A 13681-nucleotide genomic window follows, 5' to 3' on the forward strand; every position below is an offset into this window, starting at 1 on the left:
TGTGGCTTCGTCTCATAGTTTGTATTTGTCAATCATTGTTTTCACTCTAACAGGGAGACATTTGATTGATTTCATTTCAACATTGAGTTAACTTTGTTTCTATTATTGTTTGCTATCCAGTATAAACCTCTGACACACATGCAGAAACCATGCTGCTAGTGGCTCAGCTAAGATCTGAGCTCATAGCTACGCTAAGCTAGCAAAGAGACAATGATTGAATACTATGGATATAATTTGCAGGTGATTCAGAAAAAGCATGTGAAGATTACGCTACGAAATAAGTTGTTCTAAAAGGTTTGCAATTAAACAACCTATACAGATTAACCCTTTAAGACCGACCATAGAACCAAGTCCGCCAGAGCTTATATTATATTTTTACATGCTGTGGAGCCATTTTTGGGAGCATTTCAAGTTGCTATACATCAATACAACCATTACAGCCTAAATTGTAATAATATGTCTGCATTAAGTGCATAGTAATTACATAATTGCAAAAAAGTGCAATAAACTACAAAAAAATTGAAAATCGTTTTTGTTTTTTTAACATATATTTCTAGTTAGAGAAATTTAAAACTATGAAGACACTCAAAATAAATTTCCTGTGGTGGGAAACTATTTTGTGCAACTTTTTTGTATTTACAGTTTTGAGGGATAAGCCTCTTATTTTTGAAATACACCAATTTTTATACACTGCAGGAAAAACGAAAATAAATATTATAGTGCAAATTTGCAAAAAAGCAGCATATGCATCAAAATAAACTATTTCCAGCAGTGCAATATGAGTCCTAAGCATCCCAGAAACGACACAGAAAGTCATAAAGTCAAACATAACTTTTAAAAACACCAGTATAGGCTCATGAGGCCCTGATGGTAAAAAATTTTGCAAAACTATATGTGGAAGGAAACTGTGACTGAGGACAAGCTGATGGCATAAGATGTAAGTACAACTCCTCCGGTTTCATATGCAAAAAAATTATTGTGCTAGCTCACGTGGTTGCAGAGCTACCGGGATTTTAAAATAGTTACACAAAACGGAGCGTGCTGCTCTGACCGGCTTTAAAGAGTTAAACTGCAGAAAAGCATCCCTGCACTTAGTATCAGGAACAGGAAGTGACACAATAATGCAGCAATCCAACATTTTAGGAATGAACTTCCTGTTTGTGTCTAAATGTTCTGCTTCACTGACAGTGAGAACTTTGCTGGTAACAGCTTAATGGGATATTTAATCACAGTGGCAAAGAATGGAAACACTTTTTCACTGCAGGTGTTTGTGAAGGTGTGTATGTGTTTGCCGGTGTCGGCGTCAGAGAACGACAGCTTTCCTTTGGCCCAGTCCAGATTCAGTCTGATCCTCTTGTACTTCTTGTCCACCGACAGAGCAGCTTCTGGATCTGCTGATGATCCTGCATAGTACTGACCTTGACTGTATCCCAGTCCCCACAGTCCAGACCGTATGTTTCCCTTCCTCTGGTCAGACTCCGCTAACACGCCCAGTGACCAACCTCTGTTATCTCCAACCTCAACATCCCAGCTGTGCTTCCCTGAATCAAAGCCCTTTGAGCTCAGGGCAAAGTAGAGATGATCAAACCTCTCTGGATTATCCGGGAGCTGCTGCCGGTCTCCAACCCTCATGGTGGTCAGACCTTCATACAGGATCAGTCCCGGATGGGCAGTGTTTGGGTTCAGGATCAGAGGAGTGTAGGAGACCATATACTTCATGTGGTTCCAGATGCTGAAGGTCAGGTTGCCCAGGTGTTTGGCCTGGTCTATCAGAGCTCCCGAGGGCAGCTGTAGGTCATCCAGCAGGGGGCAGCGCTGGGCTCTTTCCACCGCAGCCTTGTAGTTGTGCAGGAATGAGACGTCTTCAGCTCTCAGCTCCTCCTCTGTGGCTCTGATTGTGTCTGAAAGAGCTGCTATCTCTCTGCTCAGAGCCTCCATCTTCTCCTTCATCATCCAGCTCTTCTGCTCCTCTTCCTCCCACAGCACGGTCAGCCTGGCCTCCTCTTCCTCTGCTAGAAACTGGTGAAGCTTCTTAAACTGCTCCCTAATCTTCCTCTCTGTGCGTCGGGCCTGGGCCTTAATGTGTCCTGCTGTTTGATCAAACTCCACCTGGACTTCTTCACAGACCTTTAACTTCTGCTTTAAAGCTTCCGCAGTTTCCTGAAGGTCGTTCTTGTGTTGTTGTGCAGCTTTATCGATGGGCTTGAACTTGTGGTTGCTGTGCTTGTCCGAGGTGCCGCAGACCACACACACTAGCTCCTGATGGTCCAGACAGAAGAGACTGAGTTTCTCAGAGTGCAGGCTGCAGAGATCCTCCGGAGTTATCTGGTTTCTCTCTTCTATGAACGTCTCGCACAGGTTCTTCAGAGCAAGGTTGCACGGTGGATCGTGCATTGTAGATTGTTTCTGACAGACTGGACAGTCGCGTGCTGGGTTTTCTCTCCACCAGCTGTCCAGACAGTCCTTACAGAAGCTGTGGCTGCACGGCAGAAGAACCGGCTCTGTGAAGATGTCCAGACAAACTGGACAGCAAAGATCTGATCTGGCAGCCATGAATCTCCGGGTGAAGCTGGAAGCAGCAGACAGGCAGTACAGTCAGGCGTGACTCCCGTCCCTCCTCTGCTGCCTTCACTGAAGCTTCCTGTGACTCGTGTTTTCAGGCAAACTAACCTTCAGTGTGAAGCGTCGGCAGCCAGAAGCAGCGTTGTTTGTGTCCTGAAGCTGGACTCGCACAGAGGAAGCTGCTGGTCTGAAGTTCAGTCTGACTGTCCCGCTGCGAGTGAGAGGAAACTTTGTTCCTGGTGTGTCTCAGGTGACGGGTGGAGCTTGATTACGAATGCTGTTGCTTCAACTGTAAGTTGTAGTTGAGTCATTCCAGAGAATCAGATTTCAAAACTGCCAACAAGTCTGAAACTGCAGAGCAAGTTTCTGTTCAGGTGCAGATCTGGACATGAAGAGATTTATGAGCCTGTAAAACAAGCCGCTGTGAGAAAGTGAGTGTGTGATGCAATAACAGAAGCTCAGCTGATACTGACAGCAAGCTGCCCCGTGTACGCCTTTATTACGACAGCTTTTTCTCTCATTTCCAACAAGCTGCGATTACATTTTTCCACAGACATGAGAAAAGGAAGTTTAAGATAGTAATATTCAACATGTTCTCACTCCCAAAGCGTAACATTTTAAGCTAGGTGACAAATCGTCAACATATTTTTTCGGCTACCCACCACGTTCCTAAATGACAACCTCGGAAAAATGAGGAAATATGAGAACCATATGGACTCAATCTACACATGTTCGCTCTTTTTCTTCAAATCGCTTAGAAACACGCTATTTAACATCATTAAAGTCCTGGTTAAGATCAGGAAAAAGGTTATGGTTAGGGCTAGGGATAAGGTTAGGTTTAGGGCTGGAATACAGGGCTGGAACATCTATTACCGCGGGAGCGTCATTGCACTGGATTTCGCCCATAACCCGCCGCGTACCATAAGAACGCCGAAGGTCTCCTTTCACGTTCCTCAGGAACGCCACGGGACGTGACAAAACGTCGGCATGTTACGCCTCGGGAGTGAGAACGGGCTGTAATATTACACATCCCTGAATTTTACAAGTCGCAGCAAAGAAAAAGCTTCCAAACTCTAAAAGTACAGAAACTAATGAAAAAGACTAGGATATAAAAGAGTCTGAACCCAAAAGCTGAGGCAAGAAAAACAAACAAAGACACAAAAGAAGACTATGCCATCCTTTTTTACAGGTTTACACTGCAACACGAAGCACAGCGGCCAGGGAGCACCCACTCATGCCTCGTGTGATGGCACACGTGGTCCACAAAGGCCATGAAGAAAAGATGGAGCTCAGCGGCAGGTACTGGACCTTCACAGCCAACACAGCACAGCTGCTCTGTGAACGAGCCACCGGAGGACACAGGCGGGCAGACCATGAGGCCGTCAGTCGTGCCCTCCTCGGGCTCTGGGGAAACTCATGGGAGGGTGCAGAAGATTCCCAGCATCCCTGCCCTGTTATTGCTGGGCAGCGTTGATGAGGACGGACAGCGGTCTGTCGGACACATCTAGCGGCGTGGACGTCGGAGCAGGGGCGAGAACAAAGAGCTGGACTGTGGTGACACGCCACCCTCCTGAGGGAGGCGACTGAACCTGCTGACAAGTAAGGAAACTGTATCTATACCATAAAGAAATGACCAGACATCGATATTAAAGGTTTGAGTTTAGGGCAGATTCCTTCACAGGAAATGACATCAGAGTTTAGATGATGCACATCATGAGTCTGTTTATTTTTAACCTGCATTTACGCTCTAGAGTTCGTCTTGTAATCGTAAGGTTGCCGGTTCGCAATCGTCAGAAGAATGTGATGGACACCTCTGTGATCTTTGACTGTGAAAGTAAGTCGTTCATTTCAACCCCAGCAGGTCATTTTGTGTTTGATGAGCTCTTCTTCTCCTTTTCCAAACACTTCAGCGCAGAGCTCAGTCCGGCGAACAGTCGATGTTTCCCCTCCTCGCCACCATCAGGAGGTTCATGGAGTCAGATTGCTGGTTTTATTGGGCCTTTGTGAGGCTACAGAGGCTTTAATTTAGAATCCATTACACCATCAAACTGGCTGAAACATGATGGAAAACAGCCGGGCAAAATAAGCTGTTATTATTCGACATTTCCAGCTGTTACGACTAAAATCCTGTAATTAAATGAATGTGACCCGGGGCATGAAAAGCAGCAGAAAATATTTAAAAAGTTGTTTCATCTTTCATCGAATGACCTCAAATATCTGTGAATGAGTTTGATGATACGAGCTGCTGCTCCTCTGCACGGACCGAGCTGAGCTGGTTCATCATGTGACCAGGACACCTGCTGGGCTTCTTCTAGGTCAGGTGCTTCAGAGATATCCAACCGGAGGAGACCCTGGATTATTACTCTCAGCTGGTTTGAAGCTGAAGATGGTCAGATGTTCACTGAGAGCGAGCAGGATCAGAAATGAGTCCATGAGGCTGAGATGGTTTGCACATGTGCAGAGGAGGGAGGGTGGATACGATGGAGCTGCCAGGCAGGAGGAGAAGAGCACAAAGAGCTGGTGTGACAGAGGGGGGTGGTAGGGAAGGGGTGAGGAGATCCCCGCAGGGAGCAGCCAGAAGAAGGAGGTTTGGGAAGAACTCTGTGTCCTTCAAGAAGAACTGAACGAGGGAGGAAGGAAGGAAGGAAGGAAGGATTTGATGATGCACTGACAAGTTTCTTGTTTGAATAACTGAGAACTCCAAATATTTGTTTCTGTTATTGTAATGATGTTATTGTCCTTTCTATGAAATTCGTTTTCTTTCCTGCTTTGAATCTTTGATAAATGTGCAAAAATCCTCCCGTGGGCGGCGCAGACGGATGAAACCAGCCTTCAGGAAGGAGCACTCACGGTTCACTTGTTCAGAATAGCTACTTTTTAATTGCAGAGCTCTTGTTCCAACTTTTAAGTACAATATTAGAAGGATAATCATCAGGTTAGAACACCTGTGATGTGGCAGCGCTCGACTGTAGTGAGGAGAAAAGCAGCAGGGAGTGTCAGGTTTGGGCCATTTTGTTCTTCTACAGCCTGTAACATCTGCTCAGCAGGTACAGCGATCAGCCGAGTATCACCTGGAGGAGTCTTTGCAGTTTGTAAGAACTGTGGACACCATCTGTGATCCTTATCTCTGCAAATCTACCATATCCATAATTTTTAGTTTGGTCAACACCACAGATCCTCTTCAGCAGCCCGGTCACGGAAAAGCAATATGTTCAGGTACGAGTGCGTCGTATACAGCTGTACATATCTGTGTATCTTTTATTCTAAAGTAATTATAATGTAAAATCTACATGCTGCTAATGCAGAGATGCCAAACTGCCTTTCATTGTTCTTGTAACAAAGGCATTAAAGATCTGTCTTATCTATTAGCTCCTTTTCTTCATCAAAGCCAAACTCAGGTATCCTCCTTTGGAGGAGCTGCAGGATGTCATCCTCACAGGCAAAAACACAGTTTAGAAAAACATTGTTTCATTTAAACCTTAACCTTGGATCCTTTTCTAATCCTGAACCAGAGCTTTTGTTTTCTAAAAAGAACAGATTTTATGTTTGAAGTAGATTTAAAAAATGAAACCAGAACCGCCACAGAGCTCTCGCTCTCGATCTTTACCGTACAATATTCAACAACTGTTGTTCTGCTTTGGTGCCATACATGGCAGATGTAACTGAACTGAACTGAACTGTCCAGCAGGGGGCGACTCTACTGGATGATTGGACAGAAGGTTAAGAGAAAATGAACTTGAAGGCGGGGCTAACTCCTGTAAGCGTGCACAGTTTGTGTGTCAGATCCACGGCTAGCTCACACGTCAGTCAAACACCAAGGGGCGAATAGAAGAAGAACTCAATAGTTCCTAAAAGGGGGTCATCTGATTGTTGGGAATACCTTTTTTTAACTTGAGCAAACTCTTTCTTAAATTGAGTTTTTATTTCATCTCCTTTGAGTTATTTCCTGTGGTTGCAATAGAGCTGGCCATCTTACCCAAGCAGTCATCAGTGCGGCGCTAAACCTTTAGCACTTCCTGCAGGTGTCCTGTGCTGCTAAAGCTTCCTCATCTTGTGTTGAAGCGCAGCTGGTGTGTGTTTTTGGGTGAACAGTCTTTGACTGTGGCCGATTGTGACGTGCTCGGGCTTATTTATGTGTTGTTAATGGTTTTAAAGATAGTTAGCTAAATGTAGCATCTTCCTTGGTCGGTGGCTCCACAGCTTCGTGCCTCTGACGATGAAAGAAAAGTGCAGAAACGGGCCGATATGAACAAATGGGCAAGTGTGCGAAATCAGTCTTTCAGACAGAGTGGGGCGATTGGGGGCAAAGTGTTTTTCGGGTGCTGGATCGTCTCAGCAGAGCAGGTTAAAAGGTTAAAGATTCCCTCAGGAGTAGAAACTATAAAGCCAAAGAAATGCTCGAAAAATGTAATTTTATCCAACGTGTGATTTACTTTGGGCCTGCAGGAACGTAAGCACCAGCTTAGCGAACGCCAAATGTGCAGGAGACAGTCCAAGAAAATAAACGGTGTGTGCTGCGAGCTGCTGCGTTTAAACCTCCTCACGCGAGCATAATGGTAATTACTACAGCAGCTGGGGGATTTCACATACAACATAAACTCCTTAGCACTGTACAAATGACTGAGCATCCTAAATCAGCCACTCGTCATTTAAACCTGTGGATTATGAGGGATTATATACAGTTCTTTTCCTGCACACAGCCCAACCATCACTGATTTAACCACCGTGGAGGCGACGCACACACACACAGCGGATTATAAAACACAGATACATGAGACGCCCCCGAGCCTCAAACACCTCCACATCTGCAAACCAAACGAGTGTGGAGACACCCCGTCGCTCCTTTTTCTCATCGTTTTGGTCTTTCTGCTTCTTTGTTGCTGTTCTGCCTTCCGGATTCCATTTTTGTAGTTTTGTAGTTTCTTTCTTTGTCCAGTTTTCCTGGTCGTTCTGTGTCTTTGATTAACGGCCTTGGTCAGTGTTGTTGCTTTTCTGGTGATCGTGTGTCTCGTTGTGTTGTTCTGCTTCTTTGTTGCTGTTCTGCCTTCCAGATTCCATTTTTGTAGTTTTGTAGTTTCCATCTTTGTCCTGTTACGGGCCTTTTAAATCCTCAGTCAGTGTTGTTGCTTTTCTGGTGATCGTGTGTCTCGTTGTGTTGTTTCATTGTTGGGGTTTAGTTCAGGGTGATGTGCAGCTTCTCAGTCATCCAGGTCATGGTGGTGTTAATAGTTTGTATTAAAACTATTAACCCTGTAAAACCTTTAGAGGCCCTTTTGTGTCTTTGTCATAGCTTTGCTTACTAGTCCAGTTGTGTTCGTTATTTTCGGAGCCTTTTCTGTGTCGTGCTGGTTCTTCACTTTCAGTTTCTGCTCATATTATTCATTTCTTCCTCTGGGGTAACTTCCTCCTGACCTTGGGGCTCTTGGATCTGAGCCGGGTGATCCTGTTCCGTGATGCCACCTCGCCTGTGGGCGATGACGTCACTGAAAGTGTGGAACTGGTTTAATTCCCAGCAGCTTAATGTTCTGCCAATTAGCCCATTTTAAAAGGGGGACTCTTGTTAAGAATATCATTTTCTTACTTCTAACAGGTCACTCAAAAATAGCAGAGCTCAGTTTAGCTCTGTGGGCCTCTGTCTGCCAGTCCCTCCCTCTCACTGGTTTAAATGGGTTAGCTGGAAAAGGTGATGTCAGTTTTCCGTGCTGCCAGTTCACTGTCAGTCCAGATCGCACTGAATCTGAAGACGGTCGTAGCAAGGTGTGACATCACCCGCTGGTTTCGTTAGAGCTGGTCTGAAGCAGAGGGCTGCAGCTTCTGCTCGTCTCCTTTTTCCTCTCAGCTGATGGAGACGCGTGTCGGCTAACCAACGTCACACTGTGACTCAGATGGGTCGGCTAACTCCTGTTTGCATTAATTAATTAGATCAATTCAGTTCACTTTCACTCATCTAGCATCAAATCTCAGCAGCAGCTACTTTATATTGTTAGGCACAGACCCTACAGACACACAGAGAAACCCATCAGACGACCACTAAGTTAGCACTGGGAAACAGTGGGAAGGAAAAACTCCCTTTTAACAGGAAGAAACCTCCGGCAGAACCAGGCTCAGGGAGGGGCGGGGCCATCTGCTGCGACCGGTTGGGAGTGATGGGGACGAGAGCCAAAGATTAATAATCAGTGTTGGGTAAGTTACTTTAAATTAGTAACTTAGTTACATTACTAGTTACTTCTATCAAAAGTAACTCTGTTACTTCAAGTTACTCATTACTTTCAAAGTAACTAGTTACTAGGGAAAGTAACTTTGGTTTTACTCAGAATTCTCTTGTTAATGTGTTGCTTCTGTAACTGGATACCAGCCAGACTGACAGTCTTCTAGCTTGCTTACTTGCCACAGTGCACTGTGCCACCTACCAACAGAAAGGAAAAGATAATGTGCATATTTCCACGAGAGAAATCCTAAGCCTGGACCGTCGTGGACCGCCGCCATGATTCTAGCCTACGTCACAGCGCCACGTGCGCTTTTTACATCCAACACAAAAACCGTAATATCCTATTAGAGCGATTAGAACATGCTGTAGGTATTACAGGTATTGCACTGCAGTGGTTTGTATCATATCTATCTAATAGACTCCAGTTTGTGCATGTAAATGGAGAGTCCTCTTCACACACTGAGGTTAATTATGGAGTTCCACAGGGTTCAGTGCTAGGACCAATTCTGTTTACATTATACATGCTTCCCTTAGGCAGCATCATTAGAAGACATAGCATACATTTACACTGCTATGCAGATGACACCCAGCTCTATCTGTCCATGAAGCCAGATAACACACACCAATTAGTTAAACTGCAGGAATGTCTTAAAGACATAAAGACTTGGATGGCCACTAACTTTCTGCTTCTTAACTCAGATAAAACTGAGGTTATTGTACTCGGCCCTGAAAAGCTTAGAAATATGGTATCTAAGCAGATTCTTACTCTGGATGGCATTACCTTGGCCTCCAGTAACACTGTGAGGAACGTTGGAGTCATTTTTGACCAGGACATGTCCTTCAACGCACATATTAAACTAATATGTAAGACTGCTTTCAGTTTCCATCTTGGATTCAGGAGACTCTCTGCTTTTAAGATTAGGTTTAAAACTTTGACAAAGCATAAAGTTAGGTGACCCTGATCCTCGGCCCTGATGCAGAGGAGTTATCAGTCTGAAGTTAAAGGTAAAATAGAAGCAAGACAAACTGTTTAGCTTTAAAAACAAGGTTTAAATGTCCTGGAACAAATAGACTTATTGCAGCATTATAAATGAATCATCTCTTATCTTCTTCATTACATTTACAGCATCAGTGGTCCCAGAGGATGTAGAGATATCTCCAGTTTGTTTCAGCAGGAGAGGTGTTTTTAAATTTGAAACTTCCGTCATGGACTCTGGGAGGGCGTATCGATGTTTTTATGCCCTTTCCATGTAATTGATTTTCCCGCACCGACTTTGATCTCCGTGTTTACTTATCCCTATCAATACTCCTCCACGCTTTATCTCAGCCTTCATCAGCCCCCCTCCCTCCCTCCTTTCCTTTCTCACCTCAGTGGGTGGCAAATTAATCCGGTCTCTCTTGCTCCCTTTAATCAAAGGACGATCAGGCACACAGCGGCTCGTCATTAAAGGTCAGCGCAGTTGGCAGGTGAGGAGATGCAGAAGCAGCTGATTTACAGCTACATCATCCAGAGTGTGATTGGACTCTCTGCTACCTGTGTGACACAGACAGGAAGTGGTGACGATGAGTCCTGCTGCGTCTAAGAGCTGATCTGTTTGATGTTCATAAGCTTTTCACATTTAATGCATTTTGATCTCGCAGTTTTCTGTCAGATCATTTTCCCCTTTGGCTAATTTGTGGATTATAACCAAACCCTGAGCGTGTCTCAGGCTGTTGGGATGTTCAACAAAGTACAAACGTGTGCACGTAATATAATGCAGGTTTGGCATGTGGAGAGCACTGGAGATGTTTTCAGTTTTATTCCTAAAGCCATCCATGCAGCTGGAGATCAGATCTGCCTGACACTCAACCACCCCCACAGACCCCCTTAGACCCCACAGCTCTTCCTGCAGGTAGTGGGACCACAGGAAGGTGGACCCATGTGGCTCATTCGTGCACATGCAGCCTGCAGGCTGGGTCGATGGCGGGGGCCTGTGTCCCTGATCCAGGTATGTTACTGAGTCAGGTCACACAAGAACAAACAAATATTTAAAAAATAAAACGTCATCAGAACCTTCATCCATTCATTCAACCATCAGAAATTTTCTGGGATAAAAAACGTGTTTGAGTTCTTTTCAAACATCCAACAGTCACAGTCTGACTCCAGGTCCGATCATTCAGCTCGATTCTGTAACCAACTCTGAGCATGAAGCTCAAACTTAGCGTCACGTCACTGAAGATGTTACTGATCACAAACTGAGGCGGTGCTGTGGGAGGATGTTTCACTGAAGGTTTGAAAAATGCCCGCTGGTGCTGAAGGGAAGAACTCACTGAATGTCGTCCACATTTTAATCTGGAGGACGGGAGTTTGCCTCCGTTACTCCGAGCTGGCTGGATGGAATTTCCATCTTGTAAGAAAAAAGAGCTCATAAAAACTTTCAACGGCTCACGGTTGATCCGTAATCCGAACCGATCCCACTCCACAGTTCGGCACGCACACTCGAAGATTCGAAAAAGAAGAAAAAAAGTATGTGTATGGTGGTGTGGTCAGCCTGTCAAGCGATAGTTATGGCCAGCGCTAGCGGTCCAAGTGGAGGAGCAGAGGAGTTTGCAGTATTTAAGCAGCACTTTGCTGCCCAGCCCGACCGGCTAAAGCTATTACAGAAGCTACTGGGGTGTTTAGAGCAGACGGGAGGCCGTATTCTGTGTTCAAAACAAGGTTTAAACTATGATGAACGTGCTTGAGCCACATATGATATCCCGTTGCCCGTCCACTTCAGTGATAACATCGTTCCAGGCATGTGTGAGCAGGAAAAAAGTTATGGATGAGCTTTATTTGTTTTTATATAATTGCGTGGAATGAGTCTTGAGTTGAATGTTTTTAATAGGCAAAAAATACCTAAAAAGTTAATAAGTAAATGTTAAAATTTTGTCTTTTTTTCTTTTTTTGCTGATCCGAAAATTGATCCGAACCGTGAGATTTTTGATCCGTTGAGTAAACAGCAAGTGCAGAAAAGGGAAGAAGAGCCGCGGAGGCTCGACGGAGGCTCGAGTTTTTATTCCGTCCAGAGTCAGCTGAAAACGTTCTCGTCTCTCTGGAAACTTCTGGCTCTTCAGACCTGCGATGCTCAATCTTGAGTTTTGCCGATGAGTGACCTTTGAACTCTATCAGACTGAACTGACCCAGCTCCATCCAGGCGGCACGGACACACACAGAAGCCTCGCGTTGGAGGAATTCAGGTGCGCTTAACAATTCCTTCCCCAGACTTCGGCACCGCGTGCCATCCTGCACATCTCAGGACATTAATCCAGGCAACAATGAGACGAGACAAACACGCTGCGGCGGTGATAATGGAGAGCAGCAGGACAGCGAAGCTGATGGGAAATGGACAGAAAGGACCCGCGGCGAGGTCTTTTCAATCAGCACACTCGACAAAAGCTCCTCCTGCTCCTCTCGGGTTCCCTTTCTGAAGGATAATGGCGGTCCAGCTCCCGACTCGCTCTTTGTTGACTTTTTGTCAGCGGCTATAATCAACAGCGCCGCTGCCGGCCGATAAGCGCCCGGCCTCGTAATGATGCGATTATTCCTCAAATTGCATTTTAAGCTTCATGGAGCAGCCGCAGATGGAGGTGAAGTCACACCTGCGCGTTAACGCCGGCCCGTTCGGCCGGACCAGCGCTGCTGTCCACCCTGATGCTTCTCATGCTGCGCTCCTGCTTCATGTTTGTGTAGGATGGATGCTATTTAAGGCCATCCTTCTCTCATGAAGCATGTTGATTTGTCTTTCCCAGCTAAAGGTGAGCCATCACATTTTGACGCTAACCTTAAACACAGTTTTCTATAGGAGCTCAAAAAGCAGCTTTTCTCTCCGACCCTTCACCCCGAGCGAAGAGCTGCAGGGAACAACGAGCTGACGGCGTGATGCCCAGACTCTTTATAAGTCTGAACGGCGTTCACAGTGACTGTGTGACTGACAGAGCTGTGCCGGCGTCGTGCATCCGTGTCCGTTCACCTCGTGTGACAAACTTTCCTTTAAGGAACGTTTAAGTCCCAGAACAGGAAGGTTCAGCTCGGCTCCTTCAAACAAGCACAAACAGAAATCCATGCATGCAGGAGCGATGCCTGCACATGTCGACGTGCAGGAAATGCACTGTGTGCACCTCTGTATCGGCTTTACGTCATTTATGAAGGTGCACCGAACACCTCGGCTTCTTTTTCCACAAACATTTTCCTGCAGGTGAATCCTGTGCAGCTCTGTAAGCTGACCGGCAGCAGGTCTGTGCCTGTTAGAGACAGGCGCTCATGCTTCCTGGGTTTATTAAGGAAGTGATTTAAAAACACATGAAGAGTGAAGCAGGTCAGGCTGTCACAGTTACTCTTTCACTTTCTGCATTATTAGCAGAATCACAAACCTCTTCAGTAAAATCACAGACGTGGTCGTTGAAGCTCCGGCTGCTGATTTCAGAGTTTAAATATTAATCACTGAGAACTGATTGAGGCTTTGTCTTCTTCACATAAACACTTTTCGTTAATTGTTCGAACTTTTTCCCCGAGCTGTAGCGTGGCATTTACAGCCTCTGCTCATCTGCACTCCTGCTGTTCACTTTTTTGGAATTACACAGCAGGAGGAGGAGAAACTCAAAGAGGCAGAAAATGAGTCTGAGTGCAGCGCGGGAAGAAAATGTTCTGATACTTTTTCTACTGGATACAATAGTAACGACTCACATGACACATTCGTCCCCAAATGTTTCATTCAAAACACGAAGCACTTTGTCACTCTGTGTTTATTATGATTATTACTGGATGAGTGGGTGATAAAGCTGTTTGTGATAATCACAGATGCTCCAAAGTGTACATGCAGCACAGCAGTGAAGGTATTTTTACATTTCTCTGCAGCTTTGTTGCTTTAGAGTTTTGCATAAATGAAATCA

At 45.3% G+C, this 13681-nt stretch overlaps 1 protein-coding gene across 1 annotated transcript; it reads right to left on the bottom strand.

Moving 5' to 3' along the window:
• Positions 1-898: 898 nt before the first annotated feature.
• Positions 899-2792, bottom strand: LOC102793972 (nuclear factor 7, brain-like). The gene has a single exon (XM_006801897.3). The coding sequence runs from the start codon at positions 2551-2553 to the stop codon at positions 1165-1167; it is 1389 nt and encodes a 462-aa protein (XP_006801960.2). The 5' UTR covers positions 2554-2792; the 3' UTR covers positions 899-1164.
• Between the last annotated feature and the right edge of the window lie 10889 nt (positions 2793-13681).

This window comes from Neolamprologus brichardi, chromosome 5 (genome assembly GCF_056152115.1).
Source record: "Neolamprologus brichardi isolate AB-2024 chromosome 5, ASM5615211v1, whole genome shotgun sequence".
NCBI classification, from domain to species: Eukaryota; Metazoa; Chordata; class Actinopteri; order Cichliformes; family Cichlidae; genus Neolamprologus; species Neolamprologus brichardi.

What these genes read in the sequence shown, in the direction of transcription:
- LOC102793972 (XM_006801897.3), bottom strand. Translation starts at nt 2,553, where the DNA reads ATGGCTGCCAGATCAGATCTTTGCTGTCCAGTTTGTCTGGACATCTTC.